This window comes from Sarcophilus harrisii, chromosome 2, assembly GCF_902635505.1.
Source record: "Sarcophilus harrisii chromosome 2, mSarHar1.11, whole genome shotgun sequence".
Lineage (NCBI taxonomy): Eukaryota > Metazoa > Chordata > Mammalia > Dasyuromorphia > Dasyuridae > Sarcophilus > Sarcophilus harrisii.
In genome coordinates this window covers 321,881,044-321,906,648 of record NC_045427.1, presented here as the reverse complement: position 1 = coordinate 321,906,648, position 25,605 = coordinate 321,881,044, and the positions used below count along the sequence as shown (strand labels likewise).

Sequence of the window (25,605 nt, the reverse complement as noted above, 5' to 3'; positions counted from 1 at the left end):
TGTAATATATTTGTGTGCTAGGAAGAATTTTCCAGTAGCCATGTAAAAGAATGGAGTAAATTTAGGCAAATCATGTAGAATTTATTACAGTAGTTCAATTGAAGGAATAGATTTTAGAAATATATTTTGGAGGCAGAATCAACAGGACTTGCAAATGATTTGATGTGCATAGAAAAGGAGAAGTTATAAATGATTTTGAGGTTCTTAGCCTGGGTGACTTGAAAAATGGTAGTATGATCAGAAGAAATATAGAAGGAAGAGGTAGTGTAGGGCTTTTATTTGCTTTTATTTTTTTAATGCAAAGTTAAGATATAGACATACTGAATTTGTGACATTAGCAAAATATTATGATGGAAATGTTTTGTAAGTGACTGAAATTTCAGAATTATAATTCTGAAGAGATATTATGAATAGAAATAACAGATTTGAGAGTCATCTGCATGAGAAGCAATACTTAAGAGTCATATTAGTAGAAGAAATCACCAAGGAAGAGAATGGGTGGAGAGAATACAGCCTTGGAATACTCCTAAGCTTTAGAATATAATGAGAGAAGAATTAAGAAAGAGTGCTCTCTTCTTGGTACGGGGGTAAGAAGGTGGAAGAGGCCATCAATAATGAATGCCACAAAAAAATCAAAGAAGGTAATGAGTGGTGTTAGAGAGACTTATTTCAGGGTAATTATAGTAAAGAGAGATTGTAGGGTTTTGAGGAGTGAGTAGGGGATGAAGTGGAAGCAGCAAGAACAGATTATTATTTCTAGATGTTTGGCAGTATATGGAATGAGAGCTATATGACAATAGTTTGAGGGAGTGTGCAAAAATATTTTACTATATTGTTCTGAAAACATTATTAATTATTATATTGTTTGACTCTGGCTTTGTGTGACTTGACACAAACACAAAAGTAGAGGTCAGGCTAATCTCACAGATACTCCAAGGAAGCCTATGGCTGTAAGGGATGCTTGGATCTCACTGTTGTTTGGGGTGCACCCAAGCCTGTATTTTACATTCCCCAAAATTAGCTTGAATATTTGCTGATCTCTCCCTCTCCCTTTCCTTCTCTTTTTCCCTCTCCTTCCTCCCAATCTGGATAGGTGACTTGTTCAATGTAGCATAGCTATTAAATGTCCAAGGTTCCACTTGAACTCAGGTCTTCCTGATTCTGAGAGCTAATGCTTTATCTACTGCACCACTTAACTGCCCTCTTATATGTATGTAGATCTCAAGTTGCCTTTTTCTGGAAGCTACCTATTGACTATAGGTGATCCAAGCAGTCAAGCAAATGGCATTATACTCGTCTGAACACCTTTTTCTTTCTAAAGCAATTTTATTTTGGGGGGTTTGTGACTAACAGGTATAACAGGATAAAGAGAATAGGGATGGAATTGGGGGCCTACCTCCTTCAGGTAGATTGTAAAATCTTGTTTTGCAGAATTTTTTTTTGTCTTTATATTCTCAGGGCCTACTGTATACAATAGGTGTTCATGTTTGCTGGCTAGCAACCCTTATTTTCATTTGAAACTTATTTCCTTGTATTCTGTTTTCACATTGAAAATAGTAAGTGGTCAGCCTCGGCTTCAGTTTAAATTATTCCAGTTATTTTAATGTTTCATCAAATGTCTTTCTCATCTCCTTAGCAATTATGAATAAATTAGAAATATAGTTCTAATGTATTTTGCTGTATTTGTTTTTCTAGCTGAAATACCTGCTGATAAGTGTTTGAAGAAGAGATATTTGGCTTCATAATGTCTCTTTGTGCATCTTCTCACAAGGAGTTTTCTCAGCTGCTCCCCACTCAAGATATTGGATATAACAAAGCTGAGATCAAAAGCTCACCATCTGGCCTTAGTTCTCCTGCTCCCTACAACTGCAGCCAAGCTGTTCTGCCCCTGGAACACAGTTCCCTTTATATTCCTTCATCTTATGTTGAAGGCTGCCATGAGTATTCAGCGATGGCCTTCTATAGTCCCACTGTGATGAACTACAGCATTCCCAGCAATGCCAGTGACTCAGAAGGTGGAGCTGTCAGACAGCCAGCCAGCCCCAATATATTGTGGCCAACTCCTGGACACCTCTCTCCTTTAACACTACACTGCCAGTCATCACTCTTATATGCTGAACCCCAAAAAGGCCCCTGGTGTGAGGCAAGATCAGTGGAACATGTGTTGCCTGTGAACAGGTAAGTATATTCTTACTTCTGACTTGTAGTCCTTGCTTTCTATGACTGTGTTTTAGTGAATATAAGACATTTTACATATTTTTAAAATTTCAATGCTTGAATAAATTCTATATATGTTTCCAGAACCATCCTGCTTCTGTTGCTTTCATTAAGTCTCATTGATTTCCCTTTCCTTTAAACTACCAACATTTTAACAATTAATGTTATACTATTTAGCACTCAATTATGTATTGTTTTTTCAACTATATTGTAAGTTCTTTAAGGTAAGAGCATAGCTTATTCTTCTTATTCTACACCTCTAATAGAGTATTGAGCACACAATAGGCAGCAAATAAATGGTCTTTTGGCTGATTTCAATAGTACAAATTAATTTACTGGAAAGTGAGTTGTCACTAAAAAGGTGAACTTTCACTAGGCATACACACACACACACACACACATATATATATATATATATATAATATATATATATATATATATAATATATATATGTGTGTGTGTGTGTGTGTGTGTGTGTATGTGGATATATAAAAATCTTAATGCTAAAATTAGGGATACCTTGTATACAATATATAATTATTATATTAGCTATTATATATAATGTATTATATATTGGGTATGTGCATTTTATATAATATAGAAGGAAGCACCTTAAGAAAAAGCTGTATGATCATGGGCTAAGTTGGATATATTACATTAGCTATTATATATAATACATACTGTATAATGTTTTATATATAAGGTATATATATTTTATATAATATAGAAGGAACATTCTTAAGAATCTTAAGAAAAAGCTGTATGACGATGGATTAATCTTTTTATGTAATACAGTACTCTTAACTTTTTAATATTCATTGAATTGTCAAAGCCTTAATTCCTTCATCTGTAAAATAAGAGTAATACCAGTGTTGTATACGATCTTCCATATGTATGGAAATTTTGGATGGCTTTGGTCTTTTTTCCTCCTGATTTTCCTTAATGTGTTTTTTTTTTTTTCCTTTTTTGACATGATTGACCTTTGACTGTTTCTTAAAAGATATGGACTCTGTAAAATCAATATCAAATTTCTTTTGAACTGAAATATGTTATTAAACATTGGAGCTTGCTATAAACTGAACGACCTCTGTCTATTCCTATTGGCAAAAAATCTCTTTTCCTTAAGAATTATTGTCTAGGCTTTCTCAGGTAATTCAAAGTTTATGATTTATCAGAAGTGTCAAGCTCACCACCATAGTAGGGCTGCTGTGGGGCTTTAAAATGTTTATCATATAGAATTATGATGAATTTACCACAGATTGCCACCAAGGAGATGTCTAAAATTCAGTGGTGTCAAACTCAAATAGAAACTAATTCCTTCCGGCCTTATATTGACATAAAAAATCACAAATTGACATTATCTGTGTTGCACTATGGCAGGTAGGTGGCACAGTGGTTAGAGTACTGGGCCTAGTTCAAATCTGACCTCAGTCACTTACTAGTTGTGTGACCCCAGACAAGCACTTTAGTCCTGTTTGTCTCAGTTTCTGCATCTATAAATTGAGCTAGAAAAGAAAATGGCAACACTACTCTGGTATTTCTGCAAAGAAAATTCCAAGTGGGATCATGAAGATTAGGATACGACTGAAATGAGTAAATAACAAAAGAGTGTTATATTTTATCACGAGTCCTTCTCCAGACTTAACTTGTAATTAATTGCAAGAATGTTTTATGGTCATATGGATATCACTGATATCACTTCCAAAGAGTTTCTTGGAAATTCTTAGCATTGTCATCCTTTTAACACTGAATCAGAAGTAAATTCATTGTTAATGAGATTGTGAACTGATCCAACTATTTTGGAGAGCAATCCGGTATTATGCCCAGAGTTGTTAAGCTGCCTATATACCCTTTGACCCATCAATATGCTACTAAGTCTGTTTCCAAAGATGATTAGGGAAAAAGAAAAACAACCTTTATTTTCTAAAATATTTACAGCAGTTCTCTTGGTAGTGGCAAAGAACTAGAAATTGAAGGAATGCCCATCAATTGGCAAATGGTTGAACAAGGTGTGGTATATTACTGTGATGGAATACTACTGTGCTATAAGAAATGATGAGTTTGATCTTAGTAAAATAAATACAACTTTTAAAAAAAGAATGTAGAGCCTGGAAAGAGAATTAGGTAAGGACCTAGTAAGATCCTAAAATGGTTAATATAATATGTATGAGGATACAGCTACCCTCACAAAATATTTATTTGAATTCTGCAATTCTGTTTTCCCTGATCTTGAAATGCCCTTGAGAGTCCTGTCCTTCTGTCCTCAGTTAGAGAAAAATTTGTTTAGAGTTTATTATGTTTAGCTGATTTTCTTTCCCTTTCTCCCAAATATTCACTTCTGTTGAAGTCTTGTTAAAAGATATTGCTATGAGTAATGATTTCATTTTATCTCTTAAATTCACTAATTGAAAGCTATGCATCACTGGTATTTCTGTATTAATTGGTTCAGGCCAATTATCCTTTCATGCTTCAGTATTTTGGAATTTTATTTCCATTGAAAGTGACAGTGATATATGAATTCTATTCTGAATTCTAGTGGGAAAGGTGAAAAAATTAGGCTTTATTTTCCCTTCTAATGTTTTTTAAATACAGGCACTGTATATAGTATACACTGTATATGGTACAAAGTAAAATGAAAAATAAGATATTACTTGGAGGCAACATAGTGTAGTGGAATGATAGCTACATTTTGAGTAAAAGGATCTAGGTTCAAATTCCAGATTTGCTACTTTTTCCAAAAGTCACTTCAGACAAGATACTTCTCTGTGAGTCAGTTTCCTCATCTATAAAAATAAAGGGGTTAATACAGATGGTCTATGAGGTTTCTTTTAGCTCTAACAACTAGATCAATGCCAATGCTAATTCAATTAATTTAGATTCTGGAATAATTTGAAATTTTTTAAGCCTAAATGATCTTATTTGGCTCTTTACATTGGGCTAAAATTCTACTTTATCATAACTGTGTAGTTATGTATAGGCAAAGAAAAATGAATAAGACAGATGTCTCTTTGTACATTTCAATCAAAACTACTCCTGAGTGATAAAGTGATTTGTTTGCAACTGTGATTCAAACAGGTAGGCATTTGTAGGTAGCTAGTCAACGTGAATTCACTTTATCAGCCCATATTTGTAATTTTAGAATGTGTAATCAATTCATGGATTGAGTTTTCTAGCCTATTTAAATTTCAGATTTTATTTGTTTTAAAAATATTCCCAAGGAAAAGCTGTTAAATAAAGCAGACTGATGATATTTTAATCTACAATCAAATTAGCAGCTTAGAGCAAAACTGATCTCTTTATAACTATTGCTTTCAAAGAACAAGGATTATATACAAGTCATATTGTCTTGATGAAGAAATTTGAATTTGTAACAGAACTATTTCCCTCTCTATTGAAGTTCTTTGGCTTCTCTTTGTAAATAAATTTAATTTAATATTCAACTTCTATTTCCATAGCAACAATTATAGTAAAAATATGACTTAAAATATTAATCATGAAGACAGAGAAGGAAATGTTTTGGCTTATTTTATTTTTTACCATAAACCTCTGGAGTAAGATAATAATGTAGTCTTGTGAAAACAGATTAAAACTCTGGTTGGTTAGATGTTATAGTAAATTTTTAAACTTTTTAATAATTCTGTAACATCCAAGCATAGGGAAATTTAATATATTTCTTCCATCTGTCACAATTTTGTAATTGATTATAGTTGTCTACCCATAAAGATATGACATTCCTATACATTTGTCTAACCGAGTTCAATACAGTTTGAATTTGTTTTTTTTTTTAAATGAAGGCCTCCAAATGACAAAAGATAAAATAGATATTTGCATTTATTTTATGGATATTTCTTCTTTTGACTAGGGTAGCTAGGTGGCAGCTTAAATCGAATACCTGGCCAGAAATTAGGAAGGAAGACTCATCTTCCTGAGTTCAAATCTGTCCTCAGACACTGATTAGTTATGTGACCCTAAGCAAATCATTTAACCCTGTTGACCACAGTTTACTTATCTGTAAAATGAGCTGAAGAAGGAAATAGCAAACTGCTTCTGTATCTTTGCTAAGAAAACTCCAAATAGTCACAAATGAATGGGGAAAAAAAACAACAGCTTCTTTTGAGAAATTCTTGTTCATGTCTTTTGACTACTTAACTATTGGAAGATGACTTTTATTCTTACATATTTATGCTAGTTTCCTGTGTAATTTGCATAGCATCTCTTCTGGGTTGCTCACTCAATTTACATTAGTAGTTATATTCCCAGGGCGTCTCTGCTACTTTGGGTTTTAGAAGGAATCCTATGGCACTCCTAAACTGTTAGCACATGAGCCCTCACAAGTATCCTCCTCATTAACAGTTATCTAGTAGACACAATGAGCTGGAAGCAAAGGTAATTTATTTGATGGCATAGTAAGGATAATAGTAACAAAATATTTCCCCCATAAACCTGTGACACATTCTTCTTTGAATACATACAAATAGAAATGTCTCTGTCCTAAGGAGATCAAAGTGTTCCATATATTCCTAAAATATTCAAAGCACCACTTTTTAAGATGGCAAAGAACTGGAAATAAATTAGATGTTTGTTGATTGAGAACTGGTTAAACAAATTATAGTATATTAATGTGATGGAATTTTACTACATTGTAAGAAAAGTGGATATGAAGAATCCAGAGAAGTTTGGGAAGACTTAGATGAACTAATACAGAGTAAGATAAAAAGAAGCAGGAAAACAATAGTTTTCCACAATATAAAGATATATGTTTAAAATAAAATCAAGGAAGAAAAATTGAATAGAAAGAGAAATGTCTAATTTGCCTGAAGAGTAAAGGTACAAAATCACAAAATTATAAATTCTTTCATGAGTATAGTTTTCTTTCCCTCCCTTAGCCTCCCTTGAAGATGATTTCTGTGGGATGGACCTGTTCCAAAAGACCAAAGACAGGATGGAAATTGTAATTTCCTCTTTCCATTCTATTTTGAAGTTAGAATTCCAGATCAAAGCATCTGAACTTACATAAAGGGTCGGGCTTCAGAGAAAATGGGGAACTATTACAGAAAGAATGATAACAAAAGAAATGGAATACTGTCATATGATCAAGCTTATAAAAATATACCTCTCCTTTCACTGGAAAAGTTGATCTATAAGTGGTATATTGGCATGTACTGCAGACCTGTACTGATGTATTATTTAGTTGTGCTGAACTGCTATTTTCTACACCTTCTCTTTAATATTTATATCTATAAGTATAGATATAGAGCTACATCGCATTTATATTTATAGATATAGCTATATCTCTATAGAGATATATAGCCATGGATATATGTGTATATATTTATAAATATAAATTTGGTTTGCTGAGGAGGGTAGGGGAGAATAACAGGAATGAAAGTGATATAAAATCAAAAAGTCATCAAAAATCAAGACAAAATAAAGCGAAATTACTATCGCTTTATCTTAGGTATATTTATTTTGGAACATTTAGAGTAAAACATAGAAGATAAGGTTGGTTTCTTCAGCTTTAGTGGAGGAAGTACCCACATCAATGACATCATCAATCCACTGAAATGTTTTGTTTGAAATGTCACTATCCATTCCAGAATCATTTCTTTCAGTGAGTGGGGAGAAAAGTTCTAGCATTTTTTTTTTTTTTTTTGCATTATGAACTTGAAATTTATCACATTCAGTTAGGAGAGATTTACAAAAGTTTTTTCATTCTCCATTTTGGTGCTTCTACATGTTTTTTTTTTTTTTAATACATTTTATTGATATCTTTTTATATCTTCTATATTGCCTATATTTCTACTCATTCTCTCCCAGAGGGCTATGCCTCCTAAAGTATAAAGAAAGGGAAAGCAAATTCTGTAAAAAAAAACAATGTATAAAAAAACCCTGACATCATATTGCAGTAAGCCATATGCATAATCCCTCATTTCTGTAATGATGCAAGGAAATTCACTTGTATTTTTAATGATTTTTTTTCTTTTGACATTTATAGATGTATCTATTCTATGCTGTAACTGAAAAAAAGTAAGTTGTGGAGTTCAGTATACTGAGAATTAGAGAATTAGATGGAAATCTATTGCTTCATTACATCTTTCTTCATCAAACAGCTGCAATTATTATCTTTCCAATTATTAATTGCCAGTGAGAAATTAATATGTGAGGCACTGTCCTGAGTATAGAAACAAAACCAAAACAGAACAAAAAAACAAACAAAATCCAGCCTCTGTTTTTAGGACCCTTATATTTTATATAACTAATAAAAATGAGTGATATAATGTAACTTTTTGAGGTTTACCAAATACTTTCGTCATTATAATTCTGTGACTTTATCAATGCAAGTGTGTTTTTTTTTCTTTTTATAGCTGGACATCAGGAATTTATTTTTTTTTTTAAATTTAATAGCCTTTTATTTACAGGATATAAACATGGGTAACTTTACAGCATTAACAATTGCCAAACCTCTTGTTCCAATTTTTCACCTCTTACCCCCCCCCTCCCCTAGATGGCAGGATGACCAGTAGATGTTAAATATATTAAAATATAAATTAGATACACAATAAGTATACATGACCAAAACGTTATTTTGCTGTAGAAAAAGAATCAGACTCTGAAATATTGTACAATTAGCTTGTGAAGGAAATCAAAAATGCAGGTGTGCATAAATATAGGGATTGGGAATTCAATGTAATGGTTTTTAGTCATCTCCCAGAGTTCTTTTTCTGGGCATAGCTAGTTCACTTCATTACTGCTCCATTAGAAATGATTTGGTTGATCTCGTTGCTGAGGATGGCCTGATCCATCAGAACTGGTCATCATCTAGTATTGTTGTTGAAGTATATAATGATCTCCTGGTCCTGCTCATTTCACTCAGCATCAGTTCGTGTAAGTCTCTCCAGGCCTTTCTGAAATTATCCTGTTGGTCATTTCTTACAGAACAGTAATATTCCATAATTTTCATATACCACAATTTATTCAACCATTCTCCAACTGATGGACATCCATTCAGTTTCCAGTTTTTAGCCACTACAAAAAGGCTGCAACAAACATTCGTGCACATACAGGTCCCTTTCCCTTCTTTATAATCTCTTTGGGATATAATCCCACTAGTAACACTGCTGGATCAAAGGGTATGCACAGTTTGATAACTTTTTGAGCATAGTTCCAAACTACTCTCCAAAATGGTTGGATTCGTTCACAACTCCACCAACAATGCAATGCAAGTATTGTTATCAGCAGTGTGCTGTTAAATGTTTAACAATGGGCTCTTGAAGTAACAACAAAAAGGCATGCACATTATGCTTTTAAATTCAATCTACCATTACTATCATGTTTTCCATCATTTTCTTAAGTCTAAACAGTCAATAGAACAATAAATCAAGCCCTATTTTGTAGCTTTTGCTCATTTCTGAGATATTAATGCTCACACTGAAAACTTAAATGCTTATTATCTTGAGCCAGTTTGAGCTGGCTCTAGCATGAACCTATTATCCTCATTTTATAGATGAAACTGAGACTTGGAGAGATTAAGTGCCTTGAACATTTTCACATAGCTAGGAAGTGTCAAAACTAGAATTTGAACCCAGATTATCTGATTGCAAGAGTAGGCAGTCTTCGGTACACGAAGCTGTCTACAATTTTAATTTATGTATTACCTTTCCTGAGATTATTGCTATTCTAAGCTTTCTAGTAAATAATTTAAAACTTCATTATGGAATGAAAAGCTTTGTCTCAAAGAAATTATAAAGGTTTAATGAGATATATTGCAATCTATGTAAGAGACTCTTTTTACTCCCCTTGAAAGCATTGTAGCAAAATGGCTTTCTACTCAACCTTAGATAAAACCAGCTCTGAAAATGTGGCATAGAAGATGCTCATCTAGTCTTTGTTTATTGCATAGACTATCTTATGAAATGGTATAGTGAAAGCTACAATTAATTTGACTGTTAATGCTGTATTTCTACAATATGAATCAGTTGGTATAAACCCATTGGCTTTTGACTGCTCCAAGATTATATCCATTCTTTGTGACCACATATATATTGGATAAGCTGAAACCTTTGCCATAATCATCAGTGGAAAATAGTGATAATAACTCCCAGAGAATAAAGAAAAATTCAAGTAGAGCAGCTAGATGATGCAGTGGATTGAACACTGGCCTTGGAATCAGGAGGACCTCTGTTTGCCTCACCAAAAAAAGAAAAAGTCAAGGAAAATGACAATGAATTCTTGTGCTATTTGCTTTATTGTCTTTAGAAAAAAAATTTTATTTTTTTTCTGATATTTTCTTTGCCATTAGAGACACAATGAAAAGAAAAGTTAATGGGAACAGTTGTAACAGCCCCATTATCAATAGCCCAGGCTCAAAGAGGGATGCCCACTTCTGTGCTGTCTGCAATGATTATGCTTCTGGTTACCATTATGGTGTGTGGTCGTGTGAAGGATGTAAGGCATTCTTTAAAAGGAGTATTCAAGGTAGGACTGCATCATTAGCTACATATTTGGTTGTTTTAGTTTTGTTTTTTCTGGAATTTGTTATAAACATTTTTGCAATCTTTCAAGTATGTATAGCTAAGAAATACAAGAGATGAAATTTACTAGGTGTCTTCTCAGGCTGGCCTAAGTTGACATTCTGTTATGTAAGAACTTTTTAATGTAAAAGCTGACAAATATTTCCAATTTCCATCTTTTAGATATGACATTGATAGAGGTTATTTTTCCTTATGGGAAATTTAAATGTAATTTGTAAAAAGAAAGATTTATTTCAAGTCTCGGCCTAACTCAATTAGGCTAATTTTCTTTGGAAAGCTATGATTTCAGGAAGGTAGGAAACAAGAATTTATTAGTGCTATGTAGCAGATAACTGTGCTAAGTACTGGACATACAAATATAAACCTGTAGAAAGATAGTTCCTGCTTTACATTCTAATATGGGAAAATAATACACAAAAGGAATTTGAAAAGGAGAATCAATAGGGAAGAATATAACTGGGCCAAAGGCATTATTTTAACAGATCAGGAACATGCATCATCAGAAATAGGGCCAGGAGGACTCTTCTGGAGGAATTCAGAAATGTTAGGGGGGGCTGGGATTTGAGCTGTGTAGAGGAATATTTCATGGTAAGTAGCTTACAGAGGTGATAGGCTGTTCCAGAGTGAAGAGGCCTTAATCACTAAGTGAAATTCCAAGATGAAACAACAGATTTTGAAATACGAAGATCAGGAACAAGGCCAGGAGGAACTGATAACATGGCATTGGACAACATGGCAGGAGACTTTTTTTTTTTTTTTTTTAGACTAATGAACAACAATAAGACCCATAGATTAGATCTTAATGGCATAGTAATGGGACATGCTCATTTTTTTGGAGATAAAGTCAGTCTTTCCAGCAAGTAGGGTAACCTTCAGTGACTTAAAAGAAAAATATTTAGCTATGAAACATGTTCAGCATTGGGTTAGACATTTTTAACCCCATTTTGTAGGTTACCCTTTGCTATTTCTTCCTTTACTATCTTTACTATTTATTTCCATCTTACCTTTCTGCTTATTTTTGAGACCATTTTTTTTCCTTAAAATCCAGAGGCGCTCCCTCTATCATTTTTTATTTTAAATTCAAATGATATATATAGATGTTTTAAAGTTTACTGTCAATATCTCTATCATCTGTCTGTTCCTTTTTCTCCCTTACTTATTCTAAGTGATAACTCACATTTATATAGAGTGTCCAAAAAGTGATAGAATTTTTAAAATAACTTAAAACTGCATTAAGATTTTTGACAAATAGTTGCAAATGCCTTTATAAGTCCTTAGTCCTATAAGGAAGTTAACACTAATGAGATTGGCTTTAACCTTGCATCTTGCCCAGTGGTAAACATGCCCAGCAACATTGGAATCTTTGACCAGTAACAAAGACTGTTTTTTAGGGATATATATATATGACAGTGTATATAACTTTAGTTCTTTGAAACATGTAGCACAACCCAAGTCCTTTCACCTGACTGAGTAGGCAACTGCATCTTGTTTTTCTGTTCCTTGCAGTTAACTGATCATGTAAGAATCAACTCAGCCCATGATACCTGGCTCAGAAACTGGTATAATTTATTATAGGACTCTTTGTCTAGCTCACTGCTGGTTCCTTAAGGACTAAGTTCACTTTGTTGTTCACATTATAATCTGCTTTGACTGAGAACTGATTGTTCCCTGAAATTCTTTTCTCTAAGGACCCCAAATGATCCTCACTAATCCTCATCAACACTAGTACTTCTCCATAATACAGATGAGGGACCGGAACCTTTTAGATATAAATTGCTTAAATTTATACTACAAGTAAGTGATGAAATTTGGACTGAAATTCAGATATTTTAATCCAGATTAGTATTCTTTCCATTATATTATAAATTCCCTACCCATGTGCTCCTTTAGTAAAGGAACAATTGTAAAGTAAATAGTTTGTCTTCAATCTTTTTTTATCTTATGGTTGGCCCTTCTTTTCCTCTAAGACTTCACCTGGGTTAGCTTCTACCTGACATTTATTATCTGTTATCTAAAAATTACCTTTCATATTTTCCCTGAAGATTTTTAATTTCTCAGCACCTCTTTCTTATCTAGTTGTCAAGGAGCAAATGAATCTGAAACTAATTACTGCTCCAAGTTATAAATGATTGGTGATAAGGTGTCAAATCTGCATTTTTAAAGAGAATATATTTTGCCCAAGAAAATAAAACCTTAGTGGAATGTCAGCTACATAAAGTGTTTCTGTTCTTGGGTTCTTCTTGATAATCATCATCATCATATTATGCTTATCTGCTTATGTATTAAGCTACCTTTATCTCCTTTTAATTTTCCTGCATCTTTGCCTTCAGTTAAATCTACAGTATCTTTCTGATTTCTGTGTGCCTTTGATTTCTCTTCCTTCTGTTCATTCAGAGTTCTTTGTAAAATCCCACTCTATTGATGATGAAGCATGCCTCTTGGCAGAAAGACGGTAGATCAGACATGTGGAACAAGGCATGTGTTTCCAGATAGGTATTTTATTTTGCTTAATTCTTCTTATTTGTTACAAGAAGAATTTTCTTGAGTATGTTTAGGAAATCTTTGGGAATTAACAGTCATGTAAAAAACACCAGAAACACATAAAATTCCTTCTCTTCTTTTATATTATCCTACCTAGTATAGTGGTCAAAACTATTAACAGCTCATCTCTACTAGCTCATGTCCCTACACTGACTGAATTGGAACTAAATGATAGTGTCCAGAAACCAAAGTGGTTTCTGCTTTAAACTAATATTTTAATTCAAAGATTAGCAGATGACTATTTGAGCATAGATTAGTTATCTGGGAAAGACAAGTAGAATGAAAAGGGAGGTGCATTCATTTCTTTTCTTTTTTCCCTTTTCTCTTTAGTTTCCTATAAAGCCAGAGAAAGGTGACTCAGAAAAGTTTAATCAGGAAGTGTACAAGTTATTATAAGAAATACTTGGCAGAAAAAAGAAAGGAATTATATTTTTAGTTAACAAAATATTTATATTATTTTTTAGGATATATTCATTTTAATGGAAATTATATAATTTATTTATACAATATTTATTTCATAATTTCTCATTATAGGATTATATATATTATTATTCTTCCCTTCCAACACCTAATTATCCAGTTTTTGCTACCGTCACTTCTCTCTTTTTCCCCTCCTTTTTTCTCCTTTTCCTTCTCTCTTTTCTTTTTCTTTTTTTTTTAAATAATGGCTTTTTATTTTCAAATATATGCAAAGATAATTTTCAACATTCACCTTTGCAAAACCTTGTATTCCAAATTTTTTCTTCCTCCCTTCTTCCCACCTCCTCCCCTAGACAGCAATTAATCCAATATATTCATATTATTTTTTTTAAAAGAACCTTTTCCCTCAAAATGTGCGTTTCTATTGTAAAAACTTTCTTAATATAATTTTGGTAATCTATCAATTACAGAAGAGTTCTTTCATGTGACAAAATTTTGATACTGGAATATTTGGTTTTGATTCCAGAAGTAAAGTAAATGATCTCTATTGTAGGAACTATATTGCAAACTCTGTTTCTCTGAACTCTTCATATTATTTTGCTTTCTAATCATGTTTAAAATATTTTTAGTAGGGATTATCATTGTGGAATTTTTTTTTTGCCAATGAAGTTGACCTGAAATAGTTTTCAGAATTGAGGGAGATACTTAAAAAAGCATAATTTCTTAAACTTTTTCCACTCACAAACCCTTTTCATCCAAGAAATTTGTATGTAACCCTGGATATAGGTATATAACATAAGTATGCAAATCAAACATTTACTGATAATAAATCATAATTTCATGAACCTCCATATTCAGTTAAGACCCCCTATAAAATTGCAACCCATAGTTTAAGAAGCTGGATTCTACAGAAGACAGTAAAATTATGCTTAAATTTCAAAGGGAAATAGCAGACTTTTCAATTATAATCATTTTCAGGAGCTAAAATGTATGAGTGGGTGTCCTTCATTCTTGAAGTGGATCAAAATGATGGCACCATGTTGGAATCAAGATATAATGTGTCCAACTGTGGCTGATCAGACCAATATAAGCCCCCCCAAAACTCCGCAGGTGGGGCTTATATGAATATCAGGAGTGAAGATGCATCTCAATTTGTGCATCTTTTTGAGCCACTGAAATTCTGCTTTGCTTATAGAATACAGTGCCTTCTTTGATGTGGACATGTCATGCTGGGTGGTCCTGTCATATTAGTGATTTCCATGTTTCATTGTCAATTCCGGAGTTTTTTAGAGAGACATTGAGTGTCTTCATATTGTTTCTTCTGACATCCATGTGAGTGCTTGCCTTGTGTAAGTTCTGTGTAAAATGTCCTTTTAGATAAATACTTTTGACATTTGGATATTTGAACATGACCAGCCCACTGGATTTGCACTCTCTGCAGTAGAATTTGAATATTGCCTTAAATACCATAAAGAAAGACAAAAGCCATAGTAAGATAATTAATTCTTTGTTTTATTTTGTTTTTTAAAAGAACTCCAAAGTATCAATTTTTTACCTGGTAGGACTAGAGAAAGACAATAAAGACCCTCTTTATCTAAAGTGATTTTGATTTTTTAAAAATAAAAGATCATTTGAAGAAGGATTCTTATTATTGCAATAATTAAATATAATCATTTAATTAGTGGCTGCTTTGTACAAAGCCTCCTAGGACCTACCTTTGCTCTTGATGAATTTATATTTCATTATTTGCATACCCATACTTGTACTTATGTACAAGAAAAGGTAAGATGTGAAGAGGGCACGAAGATATTTGAAGTATTCTGGGTATATTTGTTAGGGGTTTGACTCCCTCATGCATGAAGAAAACTTGCAGGTGATAGCCCTAGTGAAATTTCTTCCTTTTAGAAAAGTGATTTTTTTTCTTTTTCCTTTAGAAAACAAAACTACACTGAAATAATTTTCTCTTTTTCTTTGGAAGATTGTTTATTCCAATATCACAAGTTCATATTTTTTAGAAACAATCATTCAATGATAACACAGTTCTGTAGGATGTATTATCTTTTGTGCTTGTGATAAAAATCAATCACAAATCACTTTCATGAATCAGTGATTACTAGGAAAGTATAAAATTAAATTAATTGAATTTCATTATTAGTTAAATCATCTCCCCCCCCCCCAGAAGTAGTTTGGTCTTGACAATTTATCCTTGAAAATCTTTTGAATATCTTTCTTCTAGTTTTCAGAAATTGCTGTTGTCTTCCAGAATGAAGTAGTAATTTTGTTTTCAGATGCCAATTTAGAAATGCTGATTCATAACATTAGGCTCACATTCAAAAACCTACCTGTAAAGTGTCCCTGCCTTGAACTTCCTTGGGTGACCTTTGTTCCAAAATGGAACTCCTCAGTTAGCATTTCCTACACTAATGAATCTACATTGTGCTTTGAAGCTTTAAATCATAGTAAAAACCAAGCTGTTCATAGGACTTTTAAGATGTGCAAAATACTTTTACAAATTATCTTACTTTATCCTCATAATAATCCTGAGAGGTAAATGCTATTTTTTACAGATGAGAAAACTAAGAGAGATAGAAGGTAAGTGATTTGTTTAAAGTTATCATTTAGACTTAGGACAACTGATCTTGTATTCAGGAAACTGTATCTAGCTGCCTCCAAATAGAAATCTGAAATTCTTAAATGCTTTTATGAGAATGGCAGGTTAGATAGAGATATGAAAAATCTTTTGATAAAATGGGGCAAGCAAACACTACGGTTTATAGGGGGTCCCCGAAGTCTTAATGTTTTAAGCTATAATAATCCCCAGAGCTTTAAAAATAGACTTTTGAGGGTAACTACATAGAAAAATAGTGTGACTATTTCAGAGTCCAATTCTTTTTGTTCAGCAAAATAACTGTTTGGACATGTATACTTATTTTGTATTTAATTTATACTTTAACATATTTAACATGTATTGGTCAATCTACCATCTCGGGGAGGGGATGGGGGGAAGGAGGGGAAAAATTGGAACAAAAGGTTTGGCAATTGTCAATGCTATAAAATTACCCATGCATATAACTTCTAAATAAAAAGCTATAATAAAAAAAGAAAAAGAAAAATAGTGTGAGGTAGTAGAAAAAACATTAGCCTTACAGTCAGAAGGCTTGAATTTATATCCTGCCTTTCCCTCACACTGACTGTGCAATTTGGGCAATTAATTTTGCCCTTCTGTACCTCAGTTTCCTTGTGTAAAATGAGATTGTTGGACTATGTGATCTTGTTTCTCTTCCAGCCCTAAAATTATGTATGTCTGGAATAAATAATATATGGGAAAACTTGGCACATGAAATATTTCATAGGAATAATATTTAATATTTAAAGGAAAAATAAATTGATAAAGTCAAAAATTTCCCCTAAAACCTCTTTTTATATGGTGGGGAGCACAACTAAGGAAATGGTGACCAAAGGAGTTATTGACCTAGACTTGTGCCTTCTTTTATTTAGAGAAATTAAGGCGACAAGAATTTATTAGGTGCCTACTATGTGCCAATCACTGAGCTAAGCATTGAGGATACAAAAAAAGGGTTAAAAACATCCCCAGCCTTCAAGAGGCATTCACCATTTACCGGGGGAGAAGGGAACCTCCTTATCTGCCCCTGAACTGCATCTTTAACTATCTATTGGACATCTCAAACTGAATGAGTTATCCTGTCTAAAACTGAACACTCTCTCCTTCCCCCAAACTCTTCCGCCTCATTTTCTATTACTTTTGAGGGCACTAGCAGCGTCTCGGGTATTCAGGCTTATAGCCAGCTCTCTCATCCCCCAAATCCAGTCTTGCAGAGGATTGTGGATTTAATCTTTGTACTGTTTTCACGTACGACTTCTCTGCCCTGACACGGACACCATCCTGGGGCAGGGCTGCAGCACTCCAGACTAGTGCAATAGCCATCCGGTTGATTTTACTGCCACGAAGCTCCCCCTATTCCAGTCCATCCTCCACCCAGCTGTCAAAGCGATATCCCAAAAGGGCAGGTCTGACCATGTCACCCTCCATTCAGGAAGCTCTGGCTGTTCCCTACCATCTCCAGGATGGAATATAAAGTCCTCTGGCATTCAAAGCCCTTCATGACCTGGCTTCTCTCCAATTTCCAGTCTTCTTAAACCTTATTCACTACCACCTATGTGATCCAGTGATCCTGGGCTCTTTGCAGCTTTTCTCACAAGACATAGAGGATATTTATAATAGCAATACTCCGTGCCTGCAATGTTCTCCCTCCTTGTCTTCCTCTCCTGACTTCTTTCAAGTCCCAGTTAAAATCCTACTTTCTACAGGAACTCTTTTCCCATCCCCACTAATTCTAGTGTCTTTCCTGTTGATTATTTCATGTATATGATTTGTTTGTACATAGTTTTTTGCATGTTGTTTCTTCCATCAAAGTTTTTTGAGAGTAGGGACAACTGTCTTTTGACCTTTTTGCATCCCTAGCACTTAGCATGTGCCTGGCATGTTGTAGACACTGTGCTATAAATAGTAGTTATATGTAGTTGAAATAATCCCATTAATATTCCACTTACTGAACATGTGGGGTTTTCTAGATTTTGGAGGGTTGTCCTGGAAACCTAATTATCATTTATGATGTTGTTTTGGGGAGATAGCTTCAGAATTTGGAACAGTTTATTGATAAAACACATCAGATTTTCCTTTTGAGGCCTCCAGTTTCTTGTCTTAATTTTCATTATAATTGCAAAAATCATTTGGCCTTTTTTGTTTACTCCTTATCTGACTGCTATGGGACCTTTCTCTTGTGCTCTCATATACTCTTGCACACTCATTCTCTCACTCACACACACATGTTTATACTGAAAAAGTAAGGAAGAAAGGAGGGAAAGATAGATAAGCTTGTAAATATACAACTCTATCTGCATGGCTCAGTTTAGTTCCATGTATGAATACCTTCAAGAGCGATTTCTAATTGTACCCATTTTTCAGAATATAGTAAGAATGCTAAGACAGGAAATGGAGTAATTTAAGTCAATTTACTTATAGCCAAAAACACTGGGATATTCTAAATGTCTTTGTCTTTGAATCTACATGTTTTTTCTTTTATATCAATGATATTTCATGGTTTGTCCTTCATACCAATAAGCTTTTGATTTTTTTAACCTGGTAGAGAGTGAAGCATTTCAGCTATGCTGTGTTACCAGTGTTATCCACCAGAAGGTGCATAAGCAAAATATTGTAACCTTAAACTTCCTTCTTTTTGCCTTTTTTCAAAAATTAGGACATAATGATTATATCTGTCCAGCTACAAATCAATGCACAATTGATAAGAATCGACGCAAAAGTTGCCAAGCCTGTAGACTTCGGAAATGTTATGAAGTTGGAATGATGAAATGTGGTGAGCTTATTTCCATATTTATTTTATTCTATTCACCCAAGGTCTTTTTATTATCTATATTATTTTATATTATGCATAATATACATATGATAACATATGAATGTATAATTATACTGTTCAACATAAATGTATATTGTATGAATATATAATTGTATTATCTAATATAATTGTCTATTATATGATTATATAACCATATTACCTAATACAATTATATATTCATTGTGAACATATAATTATATTGCCTAATATAATTATATATGAATATATAATTACATATTACACACAAATATATAATTATATAACTATATCATTAAAAATATTTTTATGCCATAGCTAACTGAATTCAATTTATAGTGAAACCAAAAGTTTATCAAACAGCAAGTTCAGTGCAAATGGACAAGGACAGAAAACTAGACTACATTGACTGTCATGAATCCAGAAGGGTTTTAATTAGCCATTCTATGATATGACAGGATTTTGGCCAAGCTTAAGATGCCAGAGACAGAAAGGACTGTGGATGATTTCTGTGAAGCTATTCAAAATGTTTTGATATGACTCTGTGATGAAAGGAGGTACCCTTTGCCTTGACAATTAACCAAGGACTTGGGAGTTTCTCCTTGAGAATGATTTTCCTTTTCTTTCCATCTTACATGCCCCCATATCCCTTCAGCATATTGTTGTTCAGTCATGTCTAATTCTTCGTGACCTCATAGATCATAAATGGAATTTTCTTGGCAAAGATACTGGAGTAGTTTGACATTTCCCTCTCCAGTGGATTGAGACAAGCAGAAGATAAGTTACTTGTCCACACTCACACAGCTAGTAAGTGTCTGAGGCCTACTTAGTCATGCCCATTCAGTGAAGCATTTATTAATTGTAAAGCACTGGACTAGATGCTGAGAATACAAAGGCAAAATCAAATATTCCTGCTCTGTGGGAGCTTATAATCTGTTAGCAAATGGAGATAGAGAAAAGATTGACATAAATACAAATGTATACCAGATGAGGTAATTTAAGGAAGAAAAGTTACACAAAATTAATAGAATTAGGGAACTTCACAGAATGGGTCATGCCTGAAAGTGGCAAAGATTTTCAGAGGTAGAGAGGCATATTCCAGGCATGGAGAATAATTTTTCTAAATGTGTAGAGGCAGGAGATAAAATATTTCATTCTGGGACTAGCTAGGGGTCCATTTTGACTGGAGCACAGTTATTATTATTATAATTTTATATAGGACTTTAACATTTTAAAACGCTTCATGTTTATTCTCATTTGAACCTTTCATCAACTCTCTGGGATTGGTAGTACAAGCATTATTATCCCAATTTTACAAATGAGGGAACTGAGACTTAATCAGTCATCTAGCATTTTATAAGCACCTACTCTATGCCAGGCATTGTACTTAACAATGAGGTTACAAAGAAAAGCAAAAAACAGTTCTTGTTCTCAAGAATCTCAGTCTACTCGGAAAAAGTAACAATGTAAATAAATTTGTTCAAACAAGATATTTTTATTTAGTCGTTTTTAGTTGTACCTGACTGACACCTTGTGACCCCATTTGGGATTTTCTTGGCAGGGATACTGGAGTGGTTTACCTTTTTCTTCTCTAGTTCATTTTATAGATGAGGAAACCGAGGCAAACAGGAATACATGATTTTCTAAGGATGGTATAGTTAGATAAGTGTCTGAGGTTAGATTTGAACTCAGAAAAATGAATCTTTCTGACTCCAGACCTAAACTATATCATTATACCACTTAGCTGCTCAAATAAGATATAGACAGATATCTTGGAGATAATAATTGCTGAAGGAAGCCCCCAGGCCTAAACAGACTAGAGAAAAACTTCTTGAAGAAGGTAAGATTTAACCTGGGAATTTAAGGAAACCAGGGAATCTGGGATATAAAGATAAGAAGGGAGAGAATTCTAGGCAGGGAAAATGCTCAGAGTTTAGAGATGAGTACTGAGCAACTTTAGTGTATTTGGCTCCCAGAGTACTTAGGGATTATGTAAGGTAGGAGGGTACTAAGTTGTGGAGGACTATAAATGAAGGAGTAGATTTTTTGTTTTATCTTGAGGACAATATAGAGCCCTTGAAGTTGGTTAAATAGAGGGTGACATGGCCAGACTTGCACTTAAATTTATTAATTTAATAGTTGAGTGGAGAATGGACTGGAATGGGGACAGACTTAAGGCAGGGAGCATTAACTAGCAGGCTACATTAGCATCATGGACGAATAATCCAGATATGAGACGATGGCAAATATTAAGTGAGTTGCCTATGGTCCCATATGTGTGTTGGAGGCAGAAATTGAATCCAAGTCTTCTTGATGCCAAATCCATTCTAGAAAAATAAGTCAGAGTAAAATAGTGGAAGGCTTTAAATGATGACTAAAGAGTTTGTATCTTATCCTTGTTTCAATGGGGTGTTTTCAAGAGGGAGAATAACATTGTCAGATTTTTAATGTGATAAGACTATTTTAACTAAAGTAAGGAAGATGAGAAAAGCAGTGTATTAGAATGGTCTGATGTGTCATTTAGTCATTAAGCATTTATTAAATACCTACACTGTACTAAGTGCTGGGGATTAAAAAAAGAAGCAAATAATAGTTTCTGCTCTCAAGGAGTTCACAATTAAGTGATGATGAGGGCCTGATCTAGAATAGGAACTAAGTCATGGCAAAGGAAAACAGGAGTAACATTATGGAGGTAGAATTGACAAGGCTTGGAGTTTGCGTGGATATGTGCAGTAAATTAGAGGCAAGATTCAATAATCATTCTAAGCTTATGCACCTAGATGACTGGAATGATGGTGGTACCTTAAGAGGAAAAAATAATCAATTTGATGGTAGACATATTTTCTGATTTTCAGGTAGAGATGTTATGGGAAATAAGAGTTTAGAAGAGAGAATCTAAACTCATGGAAGAATGTCACCAGGACAGAAAGTGATTAAGGATATGGTAATGGATAGAGGGCTGGGCCTGGAGTCAAAAAGATGTCCTTTTTAAAAAAAAAAAAATAGTATTTTATTTTTTCCAATACATGCAAAGGTAGTTTTCAACATTCACCTTTGCAAAATCTCATATTCCATTTTTTTTCCTCTCCTCACTCTCCAGCAAGCAATCTAATATAGATTGAACATGTACAATTCTTCTAAAAATATTTCCATATTTATCATGCTACCCAAGAAAAATCAGATTAAAAATGAGAGAAAAAACAAATTAGCAAGCAAGCAAACAACAATAAAGGTGAAAATACTATATTGGGATCCACATTCAATCCCCATAGTTCTGTATGGGGATGTAAATGATTCTTTTCATCACAAGTCTATTGGAATTGGTCCAAGTCACCTTATTGTTGAAAAGACCCAAGTCTATCACAGTTGATCATCACATAATCTTGTTATTGTGTACAATGTTCCTTGGTTTGGTTCACTTTACTTAGCATCAGTTCATGTAAGAAAGACTTATCTTCCTGAACTCAAATTCAGCCTCATACACATACTGTTGTGTGATTCTAGGTAAGTCACTTCTCCTGTTTGCCTCAGTTTTCTCTTCTGTAAAACAAGCTGGAGAAGGAAATGGCAAATCACTCCCTTTGCCAAGAATACCCCAAATGGGGTCACAAAGAATTGAACAGGATTGAAATGACTGAATAACAACAAAAGAAAGTGAAAAGACCAAAAGGAATATGAAGTGAGAAGAGGTTGTTTGATTTAGCAATTAAGACAGCGATAGTATTGTTCAAAATATACAATGAGAGTGTTACAAAAAGCAAAGCCTGAGCTAGGCATGATGGTTTACGCCAGTTAATTTTGCTGCTGGGGAAATTAGCAGCAACTTAAATGCCTAACAAAAGGGAAGATAGGTAAATAAACTGTGATCCTACATTGTTGGTGGAGTTGTGAACTAATTCAACCATTCTGGAGAGCAATTTGGAGCTGTGCCCAAAGGCCTATCAAACTGTGCATACACTTTGGTCCAGTTTTGTTTCTACTGCGTCTGAAATCCCAAAGAGATCTTAAAGGAGGGAAAGGGACACACGTGTAAAAATGTTTGTGGCAGCCCTCTTTGTAGTGGCCAGAAACTGGAAACTGAGTGGATGCCCATCAATTGGAGAATGGCTGAATAAGTTGTAGTATATGAATGTTATGGAATATTATTGTTCTGTAAGAAATGACCAGCAGGATGAATACAGAGAGGCTTGGAGAGACTTACATGAACTGATGCTAAGAACCAGGAGACCATTATACACAGAAATAGCAAGATTATACAATGATCAATTCTGATGGACCTGGCTCTTTTTAAAAAAATTTCAATAGCCTTTTATTTACAGGTTATATGTATGGGTAAACTTTACAGCATTGACAATTGCCAAACCTCTTGTTCCAATTTTTCCCCTCCTTCCCCCCACTCCTTCCCCCAGATGGCAGGATGACCAGTAGATGTTAAATATATTAAAATATAAATTAGATACACAATAAGTATACATGACCAAACCGTTATTTTGCTGTACAAAAAGAATCAGACTCTGAAATATTGTACAATTAGCCTGTGAAGGAAATAAAAAATGCAGGTGGGCAAAAATATAGGGATTGGGAATTCAACGTAATGGTTCTTAGTCATTGTAGTTGGTTCAGTTCATTACTGCTCCATTGGAACTGATTTGGTTCATGTCATTGCTGAAGATGGCCAGGTCCAGCATAATTGGTCATCAATATAGTATTGTTGTTGAAGTATATAATGATCTTCTGGTCCTGCTTGTTTCACTCAGCATCAGTTTGTGTTAAGTCTCTCCAGGCCTTTCTGAAATCATCCTGTTGGTCATTTCTTACCAAACAATAATATTCCATAATATGCACATACCACAACTTATTCATCCCTTCTCCAATTGATGGGCATCCACTCAGTTTCCAGTTTCTGGCCACTACAAAGAGGGCCGGGACGTGGCTCTTTTCAACAATGAGATGATTCGGGTCAGTTCCAATGGTCTTGTAATGGAGAGAGCCACCTGCAACTAGAGAGAGGACTATGTGAACTGAATGTGGATCACAATATAGTATTTTCAGCTGTTTGTTGTTTGCTTGCATTTTGTTTTCTTTCTCTTTTTTTCTCTTTAATCTGATTTTTCTTGTGCAGCATGAAATTTGTGGACTTACGTATAGAAGAATTGCATATGTTTAACATATATTGTATTACTTGCTATCTGAGGAAGTGGTGGGGGCAAGGAAAGGAAAAATTTAGAACACAAGGTTTTGCAAGGGTGAATGTTGGAAATTATCTATGCATATGTTTTGAAAATAAAAAGCTTTAATTAAAAGATAAACTGTGGTCCTTAAATAAAATGAGATACTATAATTTGACAGACAAGTGCAAGGAATACATAAAAGGTAATTTATCTTTGTTCCTCCCAATCATTCTCTAACTAGATTCTTTTCTTATTTTGATGGATTTTCTTTGTTGGCATAATTATCTTATAGAAGACGATCTTTTAATCTCTAGCATAATAGAAAAATGTTTTATATATATTTATATATATATATGTTATTCACAGAGTTGGAGTTCTAAAAATTGATCTCTAATGTCTGTCATAGCTCTAATCATCAACAATCATAAAAACTGACATATAAATTATACCTTCACTATTTGCAGTCCTTTATATAAATTATTTCATTTTGGAGAGAATTATGGATTGAAGAACAGTAGTTTCACTTTTTATTTTTCTTTCTCATAGTTTTTTTTTTTGTCTTTTGGTTTGATTTTTCTTGTACCACATGACAAATATGGAAACATGTTTAAAAGAAGTGTGCATATTTAACCCATGTCAGATTACTTGCTGTCTTGGGGAGGAGGAAGATAGGAAGAGAAGAAGAAATTTACAACACAAAATCTTACAAAAATGAATGTTGAAAACTATATGTGTATTTGGAAAATAAAATACTATTGAACATTTTTTTAAAAATCTCATTTTGTTCCTCAATGACCTCCTAAATTAAGAACAGTAAATATTGCCTTCTCTTTTACAGATTAGGAAACTGAGCCTTAGGGATATTAAATGATTTGACCTATGCTTATAACATGAGAAGTGGGATTACACCCAAGTCTTCTGATTCCAAAACTACAGATCATCCAATATGACCCCCCTTAGTTTCCTTTTTTTTCAGCTTTAGAATCTCTTATCTTCTTGCTCTCGTCCCTGAACAAAGATCTCTTCTCCCTGCCAAGGCTAACCCTTGCACATGTGCCTTTGATCATATATTTTCCAGTCTACTTCATGGCCTTGTTAATAGTAATCAGCCTTCCTCCCTCTTGCATCTTCAAATTTTTTTGTTTTCTACTAGTTTTTTTCTCTGTCTATAAACATTCTTAGATCTCCTTTATCATTAAAAAAAAAAACACAAAAAAAAAACAAGAAAAAAATCTTCACTAGGATCTGCTATCCATCCCCTGAAGTTTCTAGGCTATTTTTCTCTTTCCCTTCAAAACCAATCTAGCCTACTAA

The 25,605-nt window shown here is 33.7% G+C and overlaps 1 protein-coding gene across 1 annotated transcript in view; it reads left to right on the top strand.

The window, feature by feature from the left end:
* The window catches only part of ESR2 (estrogen receptor 2), an 85,812-nt gene that overhangs the window by 26,340 nt on the left and 33,867 nt on the right, over window positions 1-25,605 (top strand). The window contains exons 2-4 of the mRNA XM_003756342.2: window positions 1,696-2,178; window positions 10,517-10,692; window positions 18,989-19,105. Of these exons, the coding sequence (XP_003756390.1) occupies window positions 1,745-2,178; window positions 10,517-10,692; window positions 18,989-19,105 (727 nt within the window). The 5' untranslated portion in view covers window positions 1,696-1,744. The remainder of the gene's footprint in view (window positions 1-1,695; window positions 2,179-10,516; window positions 10,693-18,988; window positions 19,106-25,605) is intronic.